Below are 12,153 nucleotides of genomic sequence, written 5' to 3' on the forward strand. Positions count from 1 at the left end.
CCTTGTAAGGTGACAAGGAATCTCTCCACCATATCCATCTCCCAATTATTAAATGACCTAGAAAAACGTGGATTCCAGCCCCCCTCCTCCCCCGAAGCATCCCACACCTCTGCCACCCACTCCTTTTTTTATGCCACCAATGCAAACAACAAAGGGAGGAAAGGCTTAATGTGTCGTCACCACACCACCTATCCTCCCAAAATCTCACTCTTCTACCATCCCCCATGGTGAAAACGAAATTGCTCTTCATTAAAGGTCATTCCTTCCTTATTTCTTTCCAAAACCCCACACTATACCCCTTCCTTACTTCTTGGGTACACCACCCCCCTACTTCTACCCCATACTTCCTACTAATCACTTTTTTTCCATAGAGTCCCCTTTTCTTCCGCAAAGTGCCAACTCCATTTACCCAATAAGGCTCTATTGAGATTAGATAGGTTTCTAACACCCAAACCACCCTTCCTTTTATCATAACAAACAACCTCCCACCTTACAAGATGAGGCTTCTTCTCCAACCCTCCCCCACCCCAAAGAAAGTCCCTTTGAATTTTCTCTAATCTCAATCTAACCACTCGTGGCATATGCAAAAGGGACATAAAATATATGGACATACTTGACAAAGTGCTCTAAATGAGGGTGATCCTCCCTCCTTTAGAAATAAATTGCCTTTTTCACATGGCATGCTTCTTCCGAAATCTCTCCTCCAACCCATCCCAAACCGCCACTGATTTATGAGTAACCCTAAGGGGAGCCCCAAGTAAGAGGAAGGCAGTGCCCCCACCTTACAGCCAAGTTCAAGGGTCAAATCCTCTATATTCTCAACCCTTCCTACCCAAAGGATTTCACTCTTGTCCAAGTTGATTTTCAGCCTTGAAATGACTTCAAACCACATTAATATCCAGCTCAAAAAGACCATCTACTCTGTGGAAGCCCCACAAAACACCATAGTATCATCATCGAACGGAAAATGGGTAACTTTAACCCCATCTCCTCCCCTTTCCCTAACCCTACAGCCTAATAAGAATCCCCCACCCACAACTCTATTAATAAGGTAGCTTAGGGCCTCCATCCCAATCACAAAGAGATAGGGCGATAAAGGATCCCCTACCTCAATCCCCTAGTACTTTGAAAGAAACCTAATAGAGTGCCATTAACCAAGACCGAAAACGATGCAAAGGAATGCACCATCTTATCCAACTTGCCCACTTCTCCCTGAAGCCCATTTTTTACATCACAGTCAGCAAAAAATTCCAATTTAGGTGGTCATATGCCTTTTATATGTCCAACTTACATGATACCCCACTCTCATTCCTTTTAAACATAGAATCAATAGCCTCATTAGCTATCAACATAGCATTAAGAATTTGTCTTCCTTCAACAAACGTGTTTTGGGCCGAAGACACCACCCTATTGACCACCCTCTTCAGCCTGCTAGCTAACACTTTAGCCAACAGTTTGTAAAGACCCCCCACCAAGCTGATAGGTCTAAAGTCTCTAAGGTCATCTACACCTCCTTTTTTTGGGATTAAAACCAAGAATGTAGCATTCAGGACCCTAACAAATCTCCCCCGCTCATGGAAATCTCTAAAAAAGCCCATAATCTCCTCCTTCACAAACTCCCAGCTAAACTACCAGAAAGCAATGGAGAAACCGTCCGGCCCAGGAGCCTTGTCCCCATTTAGCTCAAGCAGGGCAGAGAAGACCTCCCATTCGTTGAAAGCTTCCTCCAATCTTGTAGCATCCTCAGCCTCGATTCTTTCAACTTCCAACCCTTCCAAGCTAGGGCACCAATCTCCCGGTTCCGTCAACAAATTCTAAAAGGCCCTAGCCACGCCCTCCTTAATCTCATTTTCCTTTGAAAACCAAGAGCCATTAATTTTAATCTTAGCCAACCAATTTCTCCTTTTGTGGGCATTTGTCATCCTGTGGAAGTAGTCTATGTTTTTTTCTCCTTCCTTCAACCAAACTTCTCTTGACTTTTGTCTCCAAGAGACTTCCTCCATGAGAACCCATTTCTTATAATCCTCCCTTGCCTCCTTTCTAGCGTCCACTTCTTCCAGAGTTAACTCTCTTGATTTCTCCTGCTCATCCCAAAAAGAGACTTTTTCTAAGGCCAACGACTTATTAACCACAATCTTCCCAAAAACATCCTTGTTCCATAATTTCAAGTTAGTCTTAAGAGCCTTCAGCTTTTTTGTCAGGACAAAACTATAGGAACTGTTAAAATTAAAACCTTGCCACCAACTTTTCAACAAATATTTGAACCCTTCCTCCTTTAACCACATATTCTCAAAATGAAAAGGGGTTGGTCCTCTCCTCACCCCTCCTCCATCTAGCAAAATAGGGAAGTGATCAGACACTAGTCTAAGGAGGGGGTACTGAACCACCCCACTAAAATGACTCTCCCAATCCTCAGTGACCAAAAAAGGATCCAGTCTAAACATGGACTGGTTATTGAGTCCACAACTCCAAGTAAACAGTCCTCCCTGTAGGGGAAGATTTCTCAAATCCAAATCATCAATCACCTCTAAAAACCTCCTTGTTAGATAGTGTATAGTTATTTAGGTTATTTACTTTTCCTTTTCCTTTTCTTTCCTTATTGTATTGTGGGTCCCACTAACAAGTATATATATACCCAAGTCCAATGTGTATTATTAACAGTTTTTCAATAACAAAAATTAGAGATTCTCCCTTTTCTCTCTTTTCACATGGTATTAGAGCCTAGGGAGAAAAAAACCCTAATTATTTCCGGTTTACCCGTGAATCCATTATGGGAAATCTTTCAGTGACCGTGTTTCATTACAGTCACCTTTCCCATCTTCTAAAGCTTTCCGATCAACCGTATCACCGTTAGAAAACCCTCACCGCCGTCAGAAAACCCTCACCGCCGACGACTTTTCCGGCAACCTTTTTCCGATGAAGTCCTTTTCCGACACTGACCATACCATCAGGTGCGCAAGGAGGAGATCTTCAAGTTTTCTCAAAGCATCGGAGGGATATTCTCAGCCACACGCCGGCCATGCGCATTTCTTCTCCGGCGGCCTGAACCTCACGCGCCAGCGCGTGGAGCACTTTCCGGCCACGCGCCAGCGCGTGGAGCACTTTCCGGCCACGCGCTTCCACCTCTAGCCTTGCCTAACGCCCTCTAGCCACCCTCCATCTGTGCTTGTTCCATCCAAGCCCTGAAAGTGCATTTTTTGGGGGGTTTTTGTCTCCGTTAGACCTCTAAACAGCTTTTCCGGCGACCTCCGGTGACTTCCTCTCCACCCCGAGCCTTGCACATGTCTTAGGAAGTGTTCTTCTACCCTTTCAGTAGTGCCACATTTGTTTTTCTTTACTATTTGGTTTCTTACAGTCGCGGATCCTTGGCTTTTCTTCTTTCAGCCACGATCTGAAGTCGTATTAGGGCTCTCTTCAATCCAAACATATTTCGTTCTCCAAATAAGTAGATATGGCTACTAAAGTTCCACTTTTTCCTCTGTCATATCTGGATCTCCTATGATTACTTTGGAGAAATTGGTTGGCAGTGAAAATTTTTTGTCCTGATTTGCCTCTGTGGAGCTTTGGTTTATGGGTCAAGGTTATGAGGATCACCTTGTTACGCAGGAGGCGGATATCCCTGAGGTTGACAGAGTACAATGGAGGAAGATAGATGCACAGTTATGTAGTGTGTTATGGCAATCAGTTGATCCTAAGATTCTGCTTCATCTTCGAGCCTACAAAACATGATTTAAATTTTGAAATTAGGTGAAAGGGCTACACACGAATGATATCCAACGTCTTTATAAGGTGGCTTCTTCTATTGTCAATGTCAGACAACAAGACATAGATTTATTTACTTATATTGGCCAGATTGCCTCTCTTAAGGAGGAATTCTTGATCGTGATGCCTCTTACTACTGATGTTGGGGATCAACGAACACAGATTGACAAGTTCTTCATGGTTCTTATGCTTATTGGCCTCCGTCCAGATCTCAAGACCGTCTGCGATCAGATTCTTGGCAGTTCCTCCGTTCCATCCTTGGATGATGTGTTTGCTCACCTCCTCCGTATCTCCTCCACTCAGACTTTGTCATCTGATAACACTTCAGATTCTTTTGTGTTAGTTTCTCAAACTAACTCTCGAGGAGGACGCAATGGTAACCGAGGTAGAGGCCAACGTCCTCATTGCACCTATTGCAATAAGCTTGGCCACACTCGTGATCGGTGTTATCAGTTACATGGGCGGCCTCCCCGCACTGCCCACGTGGCCCAGTCATCTGATCCTCAGTCGCCTCAGCCTCCCAGTTCCTCCACATCTCAGGGTATTTCCCTCACTGACAGTGAGTATGATGACTATCTCTGCTATCAGGCCACCAAGTAAGCTTCTATTGTTTCTGTTGCTCAGACTGGTAATGCTTCTACTTGTCTTACCCACACATCTTCTCTTGGACCTTGGATTTTAGATTCTGGCGCTTTTAATCACATATCTGGTAATAAGGATCTTTTCTCTTCTATTACTACTACCTCCGCCTTACCTATTGTTACTTTAGCTAATGGTTCCCAAACCATGGCTAAAGGTTTTGGTTTCGCTCATTCTCTCCCTTCCCTACCTCTCCATTCTGTCCTTTATGCCCCTGAGTGTCCTTTTAATCTTATTTCCATCAGCAAAATAACACGTACTCTTAATTGTTCTATCACTTTCTTTGATAAATTTGTGACCTTGCAGGACCGGAGTATGGGAAAGACGATTGGCATAGGACGTGAGTCTCAAGGCCTCTATCACCTCACCTCGCCTTCAACTCCTGTAGTTTGCATTTCCACTGATACTCCCCTCCTCATCCACAGTCGCCTGGGCCACCCTAGTCTATTCAAGTTCCAGAAAATGGTCCCTTGTTTTTCATCGTTTTCGTCGCTTGCGTGTGAGTCCTGTCAGCTTGGGAAAAATACTCGTGTCTCGTTCCCAAAGCGTTTGAATAATCGAGCAAAGTTTCCTTTTGAACTTGTCCACACTGATGTTTGGGGTCCTTGTCGGACCGCATCTACTTTAAGATTTTAGTATTTTGTCACTTTCATTGATGACTATTCTCGATGTACTTGGTTATTTTTAATGAAAAATCGAGCTGAGTTATTCTCTATTTTCCAGAAATTTTATGCTGAAATCCAAACCCAGTTCAATATTTCTATTCGTATGTTGCGCAGTGACAATGCCAAGGAATATTTTTCTGCACCATTTACTTCATTTTTGTCCCAACATGGGATCATTCATCAGTCTTTTTGTGTTCATACTCCTCAACAAAATGGGGTAGCTGAACGTAAGAATCGACATTTTGTTGAGACAGTTCGTACTCTCCTTCTCCATAGTAATGTTCCTTTTCGTTTTTGGGGAGATGTTGTTCTTACAGCATGTTATTTAATTAATCATATGCCCTCATCTGTATTACACGATCAGATTCCTTATTCCCTTCTTTTTCCTGACCAACCACTTTATTTCCTTCCTCTTCGTGTTTTTGGTTGTACTTGCTTTGTTCATATTCTCACTCCTGGACAGGAAAAACTCTCTGCCAAAGCCACAAAATGGATCTTCTTAGGATATTCCAGACTTCAAAAGGGTTATCATTGTTATTCCTCTGAGACTCATCGCTACTTTCTCTCCGCTGATGTCACTTTCTTTGAGGACTCACCGTTCTTCTCCACCTCTGAGTCTCTTCTTGTTTCTGAAGTCTTACCCCTTCCCATTATCTCCCCACTCGATGTAGTGCCTTCTCGCCCACTTCGGGTTTATCATCGCCGTCATCGTGTCGCTATTCCTCCTTCTTTGGCCGAGGTACCTGCTGACTCACTTCCTATCCCTTCGGCTTCTCCTGCCTCGACTCTGCCTCCTTCTACTGACTTACCCATTGCTCTTCAAAAAGGTAATCGATCTACTCGTAATCCTCATCCCATTTACAATTTTTTGAGTTACCATCGATTATCTTCACCTTATTCTGCATTTGTTTCTGCTATATCTTCTGTTTCTCTTCCCAAGAGCACCTCTGAGGCTCTTTCCCATCCAGGCTGGCTACAGGCAATGGTAGATGAAATGACTGCTTTACACTCCAATGGCACTTGGGATCTTGTTGTTTTACCCTCTGGTAAATCTACAGTTGGTTGTCGTTGGGTCTACACAATTAAGGTTGGTCCTGATGGTCAGGTTGATCGCCTTAAGGCCCGCTTAGTTGCTAAAGGCTATACTCAGGTTTATGGTTCTGATTATGGTGACACTTTCTCTCCTGTTGCCAAGATAGCTTCTGTTCGTCTATTGCTCTCCATGGCTGCTATGTGTTCTTGGCCTCTTTATTAGTTAGATATTAAAAATGCTTTCCTTCATGGGAATCTTGCTGAGGAAGTTTATATGGAGCAACCACCTGGTTTTGTTGCTCAGGGGGAGTCTGGTTTAGTGTGCAGGTTACGCCGTTCTCTATATGGCTTGAAACAATCTTCTCGAGCATGGTTTAGCCGTTTTAGTTCTGTTGTTCAAGAGTTTGGCATGTTCCGCAGTATAGCAGACCATTCCGTTTTCTATCATCATAACTCTTCGGGACAGTGTATATATCTGGTAGTTTATGTGGACGACATCGTCATTACAAGCAGTGATCAGAATGATATTCAGAAACTAAAACAACACCTTTTCACCCACTTTCAGACTAAAGACTTGGGGAAACTCAAGTATTTCTTAGGGATTGAGATAGCTCAATCCAGTTCCGGTGTGGTTCTTTCCCAAAGGAAGTATGCTTTAGACACCTTGGAAGAAACCGATATGTTAGACTGTAAACTGGTAGACACTCCTATGGATCCAAATGTCAAACTTACACCAGGACAGGGGGAGCCTTTAGGAGATCTTGGGAGATATCGACGACTTGTAGGCAAACTAAACTACTTCACCATTACTCGTCCAGACATTTCTTTTCCTGAAAGTGTTGTTAGTCAATTCCTACAATCACCATGTGATAGCCATTGGAATGCTGTAATCCGCATTCTTCGATATATCAAAAGCACACCAGGCCAAGGTATGTTATACGAGAACAGAGGTCATACCCAGGTTGTTGGTTACACAGATGCAGATTGGGCTGGCTCACCCACAGATAGACGTTCCACTTCCGGGTATTGTGTTTTTATTGGAGGTAACCTAATATCCTGGAAGAGTAAGAAACAAGATGTAGTGGCCAGATCTAGTGCTGAAGCCGAGTATCGAGCTATGGCTCTGGCAACATGTAAACTCATATGGCTGAAACATCTTCTTCGGGAGTTGAGATTTGGAAAGGATGAACAGATGAAACTCATCTATGACAACCAAGCTGCTTTGCATATTGCATCCAATCCAGTCTTCCATGAAAGGACCAAACACATTGAAGTTGACTATCAATTCATTAGAGAGAAGATTGCATCAGGATGTGTGGCGAGTAGTTTTGTCAATTCAAATGATCAACTAACAAATATTTTTACTAAATCTCTCAGAGGTCCTAGAATTAAATACATTTGTAACAAGCTTGGTTCATATAACATATATGCTCCAACTTGAGAGGGAGTGTTAGATAGTGTATAGGTATTTAGGTTATTTACTTTTCCTTTTCCTTTTCTTTCCTTATTGTATTGTGGGTCCCACTAACATGTATATATATACCCAAGTCCAATGTGTATTATTAACAGTTTTTCAATAACAAAAATTAGGGATTCTCCCTTTTCTCTCTTTTCACACTCCTCATAGCTAAAGACACCATCCCACTCCCACTACTTCGCAAGGGAATCTAATCACATTCCCCTCCTAAGCACCAAGGGTCATTCCATAACCCCCGGATAGCCCCAAACTCCTCCCAAAAAAATTCTCTACTCTTCTTAACAGTAGGCCCATAAACTCCTGTGAAGATCCACACAAAACCATCATCACAATTTTTAAAGCAGCAAGAAATTGAGAACTGACCCACCTCCATCAGCACCCCTAGCATTCACTGCACCTCACTCTAGAAATCTTCCCACTCCTAAGCTACACACCGCCCCAAAAAACAAATATTGCATTTTAGTCTCCTGTAAACACACCAATCCACCCTTTGAGAACTGAGAACTATCCTATAAACTCCTATGAAGATCTACACGAAACCATCATCAAAATTTTTAAAGAAGCAAGAAATTGAGAACTGACCCACCTCCATCCCAACAAACTCCAATACTCTGTTATCCCAGAAAACTACCACGCCTCTAGTCACACCCCTAGCATTCACTGCACCCCGCTCTAGAAATCTTCCCACTCCTAAGCTACGCACCACCCCAAAAAAAATATCTTGAATTTTAGTCTCTTGTAAACACACCAAATCCACCCTTTGAGACCTGATTAAAGCCTTAATTAATTTCCTCTTGTTGACATCATTCACTCTTACATTCCAGGACAAAATTTTCAGCTTCATGTAAGGCACAACTCTTTGTCCCCTACTCTAGTCAACCCGTTCCTTTTTTTTCCTTCGTTATAATTGATCGAGCACTCCAGCTTCTTCAACTCCCTCTCAAACCTAGTAGACATAGGGCGGACTCTCTATTTGCCCTTTTCTCTTATGTTATTTATCTTTTGGAGCATATTCAGAATTTCCTCTTTAAAACCTTCTATTGGGAATCCAAGCAATCTGCTAAACTTCGCCATACAGCTAGCTTCCTAGCCTCCTCCGGTCCCCCCCCTCTTCCTGCGGTAGCCCCTTCACCACCAGCCTTTCACTCCTTTCGCCCACTTCTATCAAAGACAAAAACTTCCACCTTCTCCCCCCGTTGGTCGTCCAATCCAGCGAGTCACTCCCAATCACCAAAAGCCCTGACAGCATCAGCACTTTGCACCATGCTCTCTTCTCTATCAACGTCTTCCACCCTTCCCAAGCCAAAAGACCCACCCATCTCCAAGGTCTGGTCAAAACAAAAAGGAGTAGAAGAAGAAGAGAATCACCGACACCCCTAGAGAAGAGAGAGATCTCCATACCTTAAAGCTTCAAACAAGAGGGCTTTTTCGGTGGCCACCGCCCTAAAAGCCTCCTTCGAAGTCAACGTCTCCACTAGTCCCATTAGGGCCCCATCGAGGATACCATCTCTCAGCTCCTCTCCTTCAATCCCCAACTCAGCTCTCTTTGGAGCCCTAGCTAAAAGAGCCCCAACTGGAGACTTTTGGTTATTTAAAAAGTAACCCCCCCCTCCTTCAAAGCCCACTTCAAAAGGCCCAAACTCCTTTCCACCTTATCCCTCACAACCCATTGCAAGGCTTGTCAGATAAAAGGGCCCAAAATCCCCTATCTTCCTACCTCCAGTCTTAAGTGAGTCCAGCCCAATCAACAGCTAAGACTCCAAACAACCCAGCCCACCTAAGCCACTTCCCTCACCCAAGGATGGCAACAAGGTGGGTTTGGGATGGGTTACCCCCATCCCAATCCCGCCTCATTTATTCAAAATAATTTTTACCCCCGTCCCATTTAAAAAATTAAACAGGACGGGGTGGGTATGAGAAATTCTCATACCCGTCCCGCCCCGCGCCATTTAACTTTTTTTTTGAAATTTTTTTAATTTTTTTTAAATTAATTTTAAATAATTAAATTATTACATTTTTTTATAATTGATTTTATTAAAAAATATTTTATTATTATCTATATATTAAAAATAGTAAAATAAAAATTAATTTAATTTAATTTTATATATAATCGAGGTGGGGTGGGACGGGGCTGGATAAGGCAATACTCGAACCCACCCCAAGTTTTAAAAAAATTCTCAAACTCGTCCAATTAGGGGCGGGTACTTGAAAAAACCTGTCCCATTGTCATCCCTACCCTCACCGCCCGCCCTGCCTTCCAAATCATCGGACTCGCTTTCCAAAACTCCCATATTGCTTCAGCTTGACACGTTACTGCCCTTAGTCAAACCGTTGCCCCCTAACCTCCCCTCCTCGCTAGGCTTCACAGTCCCCACAGCCTGCGTCCTTGCAGAACAGGCAACAGAAAAAGTTGCACCATCCTTCAAGAAATCACCTGGAGGTGACACGTCCTGTACCCCGCACTGTGCTTCCACCTATACTGATCTTTCCTTTGACCTTCCACTGCAGGTAGCGCGTGAACTTCCCTCACCTTCTTCCCTATCCACTGAAACACCATTCACATGTTTCCCACACGACGACACCACCACAAACCATGGTGGAAATTCCCATCACAAAAGAATAGAAAAACATCCTGACCCCACTGCAACATGGGCTGAACTAGGCAAGCTTCTTTCATCCAGCTTTACCAAGATTCTGGCCCATTGCAGCTCAATCATACCAATTGTATCCTCATCCTCTGTAATAAAACCTCCGCAACCATCTCCAATCTTTTTGAACACCTCACAACTCCACAAATGAAGTGGGAGACCCAACACCATAACCCAAGCCTCATTAGCATGAAAATCCTTCCTAAACACCCCACCTTCGGGTCCACTTCTCCAAACACAAGAAATTTTCCTGAACCCTCTTTCTTCCTAGAGCATGGACCCGCTCAGCCTCCCACAAAGACTCAAACTCAAACAAGAATAGCCCTCTACCTAACATTGCAATTCTCGTATCTGCCCTTTAGGAACCACTGACAATTCACCCACCTCCCAAGAAAGTCCAACTCTAGAATAGGAGCCAAGGAATTACCCCACCAAGCAACGATTAAGTTGTTCCATCCTTCCCTGCATCTCTCTTACCCCCACTTCCAACCACACTGAATCTCCTGACCTTTTAGATTTTGACTTTGCATCCTCTAAAAACGACCCAAAAACTGCCCCCTTCTCCCTTGTCTGAGCTACTGGGGTGATTGGAGGCTTAGCCCCTTCAAACGGTTCCACTCCAAGACCTATGAATTTCTCCGCCAGGGTGTTCCAGCCCCCTAATAGTCCCTTCCCTTCTAGAAAAATAATGCAAAATCTTTTCAACTCTAAGCCCCGAACAGAGCAGAGAAGGAATCTTCCAGCCTTGTTTGCACGTCATTCCAGCCTATATTTCCTTCCCCTCTCCTCCCAGGCAGGAGCCTACTTCCTATCTCCATTCTCCTTGCAACAGGCCTCAACTCCACCCAACAAACAATGTAAGCTTGCATCTCCAAAGTTGATCCAGGACGTGACCCCTCTGCATCTCTCCCAAATGCACCCATTCAACTCTCCTCCCTTTACCTCAACCAAAAGCCCAAAAGATTTAGCCTCCAATGCAAACCAGCTTCTACCACCCCTTGAAACCTCATTCATCCTCTCTACAATTACTCTCTTCACTTCCACCCAAGTTCCACTGGAACAAACCAACTAACTTAATCAGAAAACATTTCCTTGCAGATTTGGGAACCTCCAGAAACTTAATGGAAACAAGGGTATCAACCAGCAATGTCAATAAACCATATTCAAAATTTAAAAACCAATTTGAGAATGAGGAAACAAGAAGTTGGAACTCCTATTACATGGAGGAGTTCATAATCATTTCTTCCAAACTTCTACATTTTTTTATTCTTCATTATTTTGGAGAGCCCACAAAAGGAATGAGATTTTCCAGGTGCCACCATATGTGAAATATGGAGCAGGCCACTCAACAAGGCCCAACAATCCCATACCAACAGTAGATAAAAGTTCCTAAGAGATGCAGTGCCACCAACAACCAATGGCCAGATGATACAAATTGATCCAAAATTTTAAGGGGCGTACTACCTTGAACTCCAAGAGAGTATCAAACATATTTTGAGGATTTGGTTCCATAAAAGAGATTGTTTAACTAAATGAAACCATAACAGGACCTCATTTTATGAGAAAACAGAGACCCATTAACATCCTAATTCAAATCATGATATGGACCTATTTTATACCAAACATCTGGGACACTGGGTGAGAATGATGCAGTTGCCAGACAGTTAGCTCCTTCAGAGCAAGGTAAAAGTGTTGTTTCATGTAGGAAAAGATGTTCCAACCAGGCTACCAGGGACCAAACTAAATACAAAAATGCTGTTCATCTCTGATGCAAGAATGATATAACACGTTATTGGAAAGCTCTACAATTAAAATAAGGTATGGATTTACCAGTGGCAAAAAGTACAACATCTGCTGTCAATTCTTCACCATGATCTGTGATAACTTTTATTCCATCTTCCGTTTTAACCAACTAAGGAACCAGAGTTGT

At 43.2% G+C, this 12,153-nt stretch overlaps 1 protein-coding gene across 4 annotated transcripts in view; it reads right to left on the bottom strand.

Moving 5' to 3' along the window:
• Positions 1 to 12,153, bottom strand: part of LOC100254507 (glutathione reductase, cytosolic) — a 59,343-nt gene that overhangs the window by 16,329 nt on the left and 30,861 nt on the right. For all 4 annotated transcript variants that reach the window (XM_002285636.5, XM_059736974.1, XM_010651931.3 and 1 more), the window contains one exon: positions 12,054 to 12,135. In XM_002285636.5, coding sequence (XP_002285672.1) covers positions 12,054 to 12,135 — 82 coding nt within the window. The remainder of the gene's footprint in view (positions 1 to 12,053; positions 12,136 to 12,153) is intronic.

This window comes from Vitis vinifera, chromosome 5 (assembly GCF_030704535.1).
Source record: "Vitis vinifera cultivar Pinot Noir 40024 chromosome 5, ASM3070453v1".
Taxonomy (NCBI): domain Eukaryota; kingdom Viridiplantae; phylum Streptophyta; class Magnoliopsida; order Vitales; family Vitaceae; genus Vitis; species Vitis vinifera.